The following is a 10,966-nucleotide window of genomic DNA, read 5'->3' as shown; positions in this document are numbered from 1 at the left end:
AAATCCATGATCAAGAAGTGGATGGGGGCTTTTAGAGGGAAAGTTGGGGTTGTGTATAGTCAAGAAAAGTTAAATAGATTGATGGGTGATAGGTTCACGTTAGACTGTTAGAGAGAAAGGATAGGGGTATTAGAAGATCCACCCCTAATTTTTTTTTTGGTTTCATAAATGCTTACTATGTGCCAAGCACCATTATAAGCACTGGTGTAGATACAACATAATCAGTTTGGACACAGTCCCTGTCCCAGTGGGATTCACAATCAAAGTGAAATAGATTGATGGGTGATAGGTTCACATTAGACTGTTAAGGAGAAAGGATAGGGGTATTAGAAGATCCACCCCTAATTTTTTTTTTTGGTTTCATAAACACTTACTATGTGCCAAGCACCATTATAAGCACTGGAGTAGATGCAACATAATCAGTTTGGACACAGTCCCTGTCCCATATGGGATTTACAATCTAAATGAGAGAGAAGGATTTAATTCCCATTTTACAGATGAGGAAACTGAGGCATAGAGAAATAGGTGACATACCAAAATCCCACATCAGAGAAGTGGTAGAGCAGGGATTAGAACCCAGGTCCTCTGACTCTCAGGACACGGCTCTTTCCATTAAGCCACGCTCCTTCCCATCTTGGGGGCAGGTGGCAAGGAAGACAACCATTGCACTATTCCTTTGGGGACGGACACTGTTGGGGACCCAAACACTTGCCTGGAAGGACCTCTGGCCTGATCCAGAAAGGCATGCTTAAGGTACTTATGAATCAGTAGAAGGCCAGTAGAGGTAGGATGAAAAAATGAAATTCAAATTTGTAATTTCTAGTTATTGACTGCTAATCTTGCCCAGTCACCCAACCCATTAATGCTTTTCTAGGGAACTCAGACCACTAGGAATCTTCCTCCCACTTGGCTATTGGTGACAGTCCTGCTAGGGAGTGCGGGGGCAAGGGGGGAGGGGTTGTGTTTTAAAATTCAAGCACGCAAGGAATACTACTTAGCAACTCCCGTGGCCTTTTAACAAAGGGTGTGGATCTAAGCCTTTCAGAGTCTGGCTACCTGTTATTGTGGGAAATCCGGTCCTTCCCCTCAGTCCCCTGAAAGATTGAAAGTTGGCTGCACTCCTGCACTTAAAGGCACAGTCAGCAGAGAACCATTAGACCAATGGGAAAAAATAAACAATGCATTGGAATGAAGAGTTGGTCTGTCCTCCTTTCTAAAAGGCCAAAGGGGATTGTTTCAATGTGCAAGGGTATGTCCTCCCCCTGGTCACTCCCTTTCCCCCGGACTCAGGCCTGTTGATTAAGCAACATCTGTCAATCATGCTATTATAGCCAAAGGATCCAGGGCCAGACTGATGTTGCTTCATTTTCTTTCCCTGCACTTGGCCTGATGCTTCAAGAGATTTTTTTTCCACCTTGTCTAGTGAGGAAAATTCAGGACAGGGAGGGTTGTCCATGATTCAGGACTCTGGGGAGTTTGAAAAGACACGTCCAGACGGTTGCCTCCTCTGTACTCTAGGTGTCTGGCTGTTAAAATAGACCAACATTCCAGAGTCTTAGCAATTCGATCAAGCTTGTCGATCGGGTGGTTTGTTCACATCAAAAAAGCCATCACCGTTTTACACGGGTGAACTTGGTTTCTGATCCCAGATGTTCAAAAGCAAGTTTACGCAAGCTCAGGTGATTTTTCTCCTCCATGACTCTCACCCCTTGTTATTCAAATGTCACGATTTTTCCACTTGGTCTTCAGAAAGGGTTTTCCGTACATTAAGCAATAAAAGATGCTATGGGTCACGTCAGGTAAATTGTACTTTCGATGGCAAATCAATTGCTAGTGACCAGACTGTGGTGAGTCTCTGTGTGCAAGGCATGCCAGCAGTTGGCATTTTGGAAGAGCATACGATAGACAGACCTGTAGCAAGTGAAGGTGGATATTTGATGGAAGAACTTACTGGGTCCCACCACTCGCAGTAGGTGGACGGCGGGGTGGTTCCAGCCTACACTGAACTTTCTCTCCTGTTGGGTTTCCTGGATGGGAAAGTGACTAGTCAAAAAGGAGGATGTTGGTAATACGAAAGTTTCTTGGCAGTGGTGTTCTCTTGGGTTGGGAGGGGTGGGGTGGTCACCACTGGACTCAGGGGAAGCCCCTCCTGATGATAAGCCCCGAAGGTCACCCGGCGTTCTGGGATAGTTCGGCTGCAGACCAGCCTCTTCTCATCTAGCAGGGCCAGGTGATGTTCACACAAGTCGATAAGGGAGGCCACTTGCTTGTGAAGGGGTGGTGCCTTGAATTTCCTCTGGGCCAAGTAAAAGAAAGCTTCCACGAAGGCCTGCAGGCACATCCCTGGGAACAGAAGAGAGCTGAGGTTAGAGAAGCAGCTGCAGAGCCCCTGACCGGGCCACGTTACCACCTGGGTGGTGGGAACTACAGCCCTAACCAGAAACATTATGTTTTTAAAGAAATAACCTTTAAAATCAATTATGCCCACTGTCATGAATAGTCCAGCCTCCCCGTCTATCATCAATCGTATTTATTGAGCACTTACTGTATGCAGAGCACTGTACTAAGCGCTTGGGAAGTACAAGTTGGCAACATATAGAGACAGTCCCTACCCAACAGTGGGCTCACAGTCTAAAAGGGGGAGACAGAGAACAAAACCAAACATACTAACAAAATAAAATAGAATAGATATGTACAAGTAAAATAAATAGAGTAACAAATATGTACAAACATATATACATATATACAGGTGCTGTGGGGAAGGGAAGGAGGTAAAATGGGGGGATGGAGAGGGGGATGAGGGGGAGAGGAAGGAAGGGGCTCAGTCTGGGAAGGCCTCCTGGAGTAGGTGAGTAGCTTCCTCTCTAGACTGCCACTTGTCTGCTGTATGATTTTGGGCAAGTAACTTAACATCTCTGTGTTTACCTCATCTGTAAAATGGGGAAGAAATCCTCCTCCCTCCAACTTAGACTGTGAGCTTCATTTGAGACATGGACTGTAACCAACATAATTATCATGTATCTATTTCAGGGCTAAGTATAGTGCCTGACACATAATAATAATAATTATGGCATTTGTGCTTACTATGTGCCAAGCATTATTTCTAGTGCTGGAGTAGATACAATCCCACATGAGGTTCACAGTCTTAATCCCTATTTTACAGATGAGGTAACTCCACGTGAGGTTCACAGTCTTAATCCCCATTTTACAGAAGAGGTAACTGAGGCACAGAGCAGTTAAGTGGCTTGCCCAAGGTTACACAGTAGACAAGTGTATATTTGTGTATATTTGAATATATTTATTACTCTATTTTATTAATAATGTGTATATAGCTATAATTCTATTTATTCTTATGGTACTGACACCTACTTGTTTTGTTGTCTGTATTCCCCTCCTAGATTGTGAGCCCGTTTTTGGGTAGGGACCGTCTCTACATATTGCTGATTTGTACTTCCCAAGAGCGTAGTACAGTGCTCTGCACACAGTAAGCACTCAATAAATATGATTGAATAAATGAATAAAGTGGAGGAGCCAGAAACAGAACTCAAGTCCTCTGACTCCTCTGACTTCTCTTAATAAGCTCTTTACAAGTTCCATTTGAAAATACCATTTATTGATTACCTTGTCAAGTAGGAGAGGAGAGGCTGTTGACCTTACTGTGTCCCAAAAGACCATGTGAAGTTTAGGTACTAATAGTAATTATTATCATTATTACTACTCTATTACTACTACTAATAAATTGCGGCATTTGTTAAGTGCTTACTATGTGCCAACGACTGTATGCTGTGGGAGACACAAGATGATAAAGTGTCCCTCACGGGGCTCACAGTTATTCATTCATTCAATCGTATTTATTGAGCGCTTACTGTGTGCAGAGCACTGTACTAAGTGCTTGGGAAGTACAGGTTGGCAGCATATAGAGACGGTCCCTACCCAACAGTGGGCTCACAGTCTAGAAGTCCTTACAAGGTAGGCTGATCTTCACCTCAGTTTAGCTATGACAGTGCTGGGATTTTATAGGTCACCCCAGGACACTTCGCAAAATTATATGAATGTCATAATTGGGTCTGAATCAAGTAAACAGATCTTCCGATCTTTCCCAGCTGCTCAAATGATTGAATGCCCACATCGAAGTTGGAGCCTACTCGGTACATGGGCAGCCCAGTCCCCAGAATTCTGGGACTAGAATGGAGTTTAGAGTGGAGGGTCCAGAATTCTCCCTATTCTTTCCTCCCTTTCGCCCCACCTTCCACCCCCACCACAAGTCACCGAAAGGGTAGAGGCAAACATGTATATTTTGCCTCACAGTTCTGATGTTCTGGGTTTCCACAACACTAACTTGACCAGCCTGGGATTTAACCCATTTATCCTTATTGGCTGATTATGATGATGGCATTTATTAAGCACTTACTATGTGCAAAGCACGGTTCTAAGTGCTGGGGAGGTTACAAGGTTGTCCCACGTGGGGCTCACAGTCTTCATCCCCATTTTACAGATGAGAGAACTGAGGCACAGAGAAGTTGTGACTTGCCCAAAGTCACACAGCTGACAGTTGGCAGAGCTGGGATTTGAACCCATGACTTCTGACTCCAAAGCCAGTGCTCTTTTCCACTGAGCCACGCTGCTTCAAGTTCTCCAAGCAATGGCTCCACCCACCTCTTCCCCCTTGTTGAGTAGGCCCGGTGAGCAGTAACTGCTCTGTGGGTGTTGACGATGGTGAGGAGGAAGTGGCCTTGGAAGCCCAGAGCACGCAGTGTGGCTCAGTGGAAAGAGCCCGGGCTTGGGAGCCAGAAGTCATGGGTTCTAATCCCAGCTCTCCCACTTGTAAGCTGTGTGACTTTGGGCAAGCCTCAGTGCCCTCATCTGTAAAATGAGGATTAAAACTGTGATCCCGACGTGGGACAACCTGGTATCCCCCCCAGTGCTTAGAACAGTGCTTTGCACATAGTAAGTGCTTAATAAATGCCATCATCATTATTACTATTACTGCCCACCCCATCTCCAGGGGCCTCCTCCAACCCTGCTTCGATGCAGCATGGCCTAGTGGAAAGAACACAGGCCTGGAACCCAGAAGACCTGGGTTGTAATACCAGCTCCACCCCTTGCCCACTGTGTGACTTTGGGCAATTCACTTACCTTCTCTGGGCCTCAGTTTCCTCATCTGTAAAATGGGGATTAAGACTGTGAGCCCCATGTGGAGCAGGGACTGTGTCCAGCCCGATTTGCTTGTATCTACCCCAGTGTTCATACAGTGCTTGGCACATAGTAAGTGTTTAACAAATATAACATTATTATTATTACTATTATTCCTCCCACTTAGTTTGCAAGCCCTTCGTGGGACCTGATTATCTTGTATCTACCCCAGTGATAAGACCAGTGCTTGGCACATAGAAAGCATTTAATAAATATCACAATTATTATCAATTACTATTTAGCAGAAGAGGCCTGAGTGTCTCTTCTGCCAAACTGGCCCTTAGTGGACTGGCTCCGTGGTAATCACCCAGGCTGCTCCCTGGAGATTTCACCCTGCGGCCCTGAGAGGTGATTTTTAAAGGAGTGCTAGAATTTGGACAGGACATTCACCAAGAAAGCTGGAGTGTTTACAAGATGCTTCAATTTGACCCCACAGCCTGGCACTGAAGTCATTGGTCACGGTATCTGCTGATGGTTAGAAGCTGTGAAATTGAACTGCCACAGGATTAGCCTTGCATCCTTAATCCTGGTTACCTCAAAGGAGGAAACTGAAGACTGACAGCTGTCTATATGTTGACTTTGAGGGAAGATTATCTGCCTGAAGGCAGGTGTGGGGGTGGAGGAAAATGGATCCTCCATGGAGACCTAATCCTACTACACACTATGGGGGTGCTGAAATAAACTGCTGTGAGAGGGTGGTATGGCTTATAAGAGAAAACTATCTGGCTCAATCGCCAGTAATAAGGACCTACTGGGTGCAGAATAGTGTACAAACTGCTTGGAAGAGCACACTTGAGTTTGTAGAGATGATGTCTGTACAGGGGAAACAGTAGACATGATCCCTTCCCTCAAGAAGTTTACAATCTAATGGGGGAGACGGACACTAGAGGCAATAATAGAACACAAAGATACATTTATAGGTATGGTTGGGGGGTGGATTTGGGGTGTGTGAGTAGCTAAGTGCTTAGGTAGTGGCTGAAGTGGCCATTGGGATGTAAAATGAGGAGATGAGAAATTAATCAGGGAAGATGTCCTGGAGGAGATGTGCTTTCAGAAAGGCCTTAAAGATAGGAAGAGCAGTGGCCTGACAGGGAAGGGTGTTTCAAGGAGGAGGGAGGGTGTGAGCAAGAGATTGGTTGCAGGAGAGATGTGAGTGAAGCACAGTGAGTAGGTTAGCTTAAGAGGAATGATGCATGTGAGCTAAGGTATAGTAGGAGAATAGAGTAAATGAGGAGGATAGAGAGAGCTGATTAAGTGCATTGAAACAACTGTCAGGAGTTTCTGCTTGGTGCAGAGAGGAATGTGAAACCATCGGAGGTTTTTGAAGACGTGGGGCAGACATGCAGAATGACATTCTAGAAAAGTTATCTGGGCAGCAGAGTGAAATTAGGACTAGAGGGGGGAGAGAGACTGGAGGCAGGGGGATTGCTGAGAAGGCTGATGTGTCTGGGCCAATGTGACGACCACGTGGATGGAGAGGAAGGGGCAAATTAAAGCAGAGAGGCAGCATGGCCTAATGGAAAGAGCACAGTCCTGGGAGTCAGAGGGCCTGGGTTTTAATCCTGGCTCCTCCACTTGTCTGTTGGGTGACAGCGTCACTTTACTTCTCTGGCCTCAGTTTCCCCATCTGCAAAATGAGGATTCATTACCTGTTCTCCCTCTTAAGCTGAGCCCACATAGCACCTAATTATCTTGAATCTATCCCGGTGCTTAGTTCAGTGCTTGGTACATAGTAAGCTCTTAACAAATACCATAATAATAATTGCTATTACTATTATTATGTTATGGAGGAAATACCAAGAGAATTTGGTCGCAAACTGAACTCGGGGGTTGAAAGAGAGAGAGGATTCAGGGAAAAGACCAAAGTTACCAGCATTATCCAGAATATGTTCAAATTGGTGAGTGGGTGAGGGGCAGTGAAGCAGGAAGCCAACTTAGTTGAGGAGCAAGAGGAAGTTGGGGGCCATTAGAAATGTCCAGGTGGGTATTGAAATCTCCAAGGAATGGTGTAAGAAGAGAGAAGGAAGTTAAGAAAGACAAAAAAAAGACATGATTTGGAAGTGAGGAAGAGGGTGGTGGTAGATAAGTCATCTGGGCACTGAAAACCTGTCCTGCCCAAGATGTTCCCAATACTGTAGACAACAACACCGTTCTCCCTGTCTTACAAGCTCACAACATTGGCATTATCCTCGAACCATCTCTCTCATTTGACACACATATTCAGTCCGCTACAAAATCCTGTTGTTCGACAGTCTCAACAATCCACCCCTTCCTCTCCACCCAAACTGCTACCCTACTAATCCAAGCATTTATCCTATCCCATTTTGACTTCAGCATCAGCCTCTTCACTGGCCTTCCTGCCTCCTGTCTCTCCCCTCTCCAAAACAGATTTCACTTTGTTGCCTGGATCATTTATCCAAAAAAAAAAAAAGCTTGGTCTTTGCCTCCACTCTCCTCAAAAACTGCAATGGTTGTCCATCTGTCTCCATAACAAAGAGAAACTCCTTACTATCAGCTTTAAGGCAGTCGATCAGATCTCCCCCTCCTACTTTAAGCTCACTCATCTCCTACAACAATTCAGCCCCTACACTTTGCTCTTCTAATGCCAACTTACTCAATGTGCTTTGATCCTTTCCTTCTTACCATCAACTCCTTGCCCATGACCACTCTCTGGTCTGGATCTCCCTCCCCCTTGGTAAGTGCTTAACAAATATTACCATTATTATTATTATATACCATGGAGTGTATCACTGTAGTAAAGCTCCACAATCACCAAAGGACCTAAAAAAGAAAACATTCTAAGGTGGAAAGTAAGCTCGTTGTAGGCAAAGAATGTGTCTACTAACTCTGTTATATTGTACTTGCCCAAGCACTTAGTACAGTATTCTGCACACAGTAAGCACTCAATAAACATGATTGATTGGTTGATTTATTGAAAGGCATTAGAGAAAGTCTTTAAAGAAGGGGAGAGGAGGAGAAAAGGTATGGAAGTGGTGAAGGCAAAGACAGAGGTGATGGCTGTGGTCGCTGAGAAATTTCAGGGATTTATTCTGTGGTGGATTGGTCCTCCTGCCTTGTCTCTCCGAGTTCCCTTGTGACCTTGTTCTACTAGAAACGGTGGTTTGGTAGAAGCTTAGGAATGAGGACCCGACTGCTCACAACTATCATCTCATGCCTTTTCTCTGTTATTAAATCAATGGATTTTCCCCAATTTTCCAAATATTCACCTGTGCCAGCAGTAGTTGTGCATTTTAACTGCACCATTTCAAAAGCCCCACAGAGGAACCCAGCTCGAGTCTTTACTTGGCCTGCTACCAGCTCTGTGCTCAATCATATTTACTGACTACTTTCTGTGTGCAGAGCACTGTGCTAAGCACTTGGGGGAGTACAATATAACAGTGTTGGTAGACACATTCTGTACCCATAATGAGTCTAGAGGGGGAGACAGACATTGATATAAATACAATTACAGATATGTTCATAAGTGCTATGGGGTTGAGGGAGGGGTGAACAAAGGGTGCATATCCAAGTGCAAAGGTGATGCAGAAGGGAGCGGGATAATTTAAGCACTCCAGGGTATTCACTCCCTCCCCATTCCCACAAAGTTGAAGATAACAGTCGTTTCAGTCCTCAAACACCAGAATCATTGTAGATGGTTCCTAAGAATCATGCTGGTTCAACACCCCTCTGAACTAGGGAAGAGTTGCTGTCGGGCAAAACCAGGTCATCGCCCCTTTGCCATCCGAGGTGAGAGTTTAACCTCTCAGCGGACGCAGGTGGGCTAAGTGAAGACTTGACTATTATTACCACCCTGCTGGGCTGTGCTTCAGGCTGAGAACCAATGTGCAATGGCAGAAGGGCTTGCGGCTTGACATCGCTAAGTGATGGAGATGCCAAATCCTACAATGGATTTATACAACAGCAACATGTGGTCTGCCTTAGCTTTTGCCAAGCTTCCATTTGGGGTGGCAAGGTACTTGGCTGCTGCCGTTGCTATAGCAACATTCGTGCCGGGGGGTCAAGATTGGCTGCCATGTGCTCGTGACTGGCTTCCTTGTCTCACTTGCTACTCCTCTTGACTATAAGCTCATGTCTATCAACTCTGTAGTACTGTACTCTCCCACGCATTTAATAATACTTAACAATTATCGTATTCATTTAGTACAGTGTTCTGCACAGAATAAGTGCTCAACAAATACCAATGATTGATTCTGTTCCTGTCTGTTGCACATTTAATTATCACCTTGGTGCCTGCCCTTCCCTGTTTCTCTAGTGCAGGCCCTCTCTGTTCCTTAGGGTCACTGCCTTAGGATGAGGGAGAGATTTCCGGCAAGTCTTTCTCTCTCTCTCTGCCTGCTCAGCCCCACTGGATGCTCACAGACCCTGGGATGTAACCCCACCTCCTTTCCCAGAGGGAAACTTAACAGCCTTGGAGGATCCCAGGCCCTGCAGAGGGGGTGTGCTGTCACCTAGGGTATCTTCCTCAACCATACTCCTTCCTGTCCAGACGGGCCCCTGCAGGAGGCCAGCCAGGCATCTCTGGAGAGCAGGTTTAAGGATCTTTGGATCACACCATTTTAATAGCTGGTTACAATAACTCCTTTAAAGAGGAGGCGGAACAGGTATGTTAATTCCTGCAGTTTAGATCTTGGAATGATATCCTATTTAATGCCTAATTAGAGACCTGGGAGCTCTGAACTGCTGCCGCATGTGAGGCGGAGGGACCTGATGTAGCTGGGTGGGCTTGAGTCCGGCTGCCAGATAGAGCATGGGCCTGGGAATCAGAAAGACCTGGATCCGCTGCTTGTCTGCTGTGTGACCTTGGACATGTCACTTAATTTCTCTCTGCCTCAGTTTCCTCATCTGTAAAATGGGGATTAAGACTGTGAGCCCTGTGTGGGACGTGGACTATGATTCACCCAATTATCTTGTATCTACCCCAGCACTTTATACAATGACTGGGACATAGTAAGCACTTAATGAATACTACAGTTATTACTTAGGGGTGATGGCTTTAAGACAAGAAATTGAGCACTTCCTCTCGACTTAATTTCATTTTATTGATGGGGTAGGGACGGACGCATCTCTTAAAACATTATGATTCCGGTCTGAAGTACAATTTCTCTAAACTCAGCCTGCAATTGGGGTCATTTCCCAGCTCCTTTGGCAAAGCAGCTTGCAGGGAATGTGCTGGGTTATCTGAGAGCAGCAGCTGCCAGCTCGGGAAATTATTACATCCGTCATGGTGAGCTCTAATGTGAGAGAAAGGGTTCATTCCGGATCCTAATTCCTCTTCCAATAAGTGACCCTCATGCCGAGCATTTAATGAAAAAAGTTAGAAGCTCCTGTTTTACAATTATAGCAACAGCTACTGTGGGGCTTACAGCTAGAAATGGGACCTGTCAAAGCCCGATCACTGCAGACAGGAAATATTCTGCATGGAATAGCAAAGTATTTTCTCTTTTACCTAGAAAACATCTGGCTTCCCTCGTTATTCATCTCGCCCTATACTTCCGGAGTTGGTAACCTGGGGCTTAGAGGTCCACGGGCCAATTTTCCTTTTTTTCTCCTCCTTCTAAGCCCGATTCCTCATGGTCGGCCAGAGTAAGGATTTCAGGCCCAGAGTGAAACTTGTGGGGAGGAAAGACGCAAATTTGCATTGTTGGAGGGAAATGGGATTGAACAATCTTGAATGTAGTTTGCTTAGTGATTCTTAGTTGTGGAGTGAAAAGCCTCTTGGAAAGAAGGAAAATCAGTACTGGTGCTATTTCCA

At 45.4% G+C, this 10,966-nt stretch overlaps 1 protein-coding gene across 1 annotated transcript in view; it reads right to left on the bottom strand.

Moving 5' to 3' along the window:
* Nucleotides 1-589: 589 nt before the first annotated feature.
* Nucleotides 590-10,966, bottom strand: part of TTLL11 (tubulin tyrosine ligase like 11) — a 202,771-nt gene continuing 192,394 nt past the window's right edge. The window contains exon 10 of the mRNA XM_038745662.1: nucleotides 590-2,343. Within this exon, the coding sequence (XP_038601590.1) occupies nucleotides 2,048-2,343 (296 nt within the window). The 3' untranslated portion in view covers nucleotides 590-2,047. The remainder of the gene's footprint in view (nucleotides 2,344-10,966) is intronic.

This window comes from Tachyglossus aculeatus, chromosome 4 (genome assembly GCF_015852505.1).
Source record: "Tachyglossus aculeatus isolate mTacAcu1 chromosome 4, mTacAcu1.pri, whole genome shotgun sequence".
NCBI classification, from domain to species: Eukaryota; Metazoa; Chordata; class Mammalia; order Monotremata; family Tachyglossidae; genus Tachyglossus; species Tachyglossus aculeatus.
The sequence above is the reverse complement of the archived record's forward strand: the minus strand, read 5'-3'. Positions and strand labels throughout refer to the sequence as shown.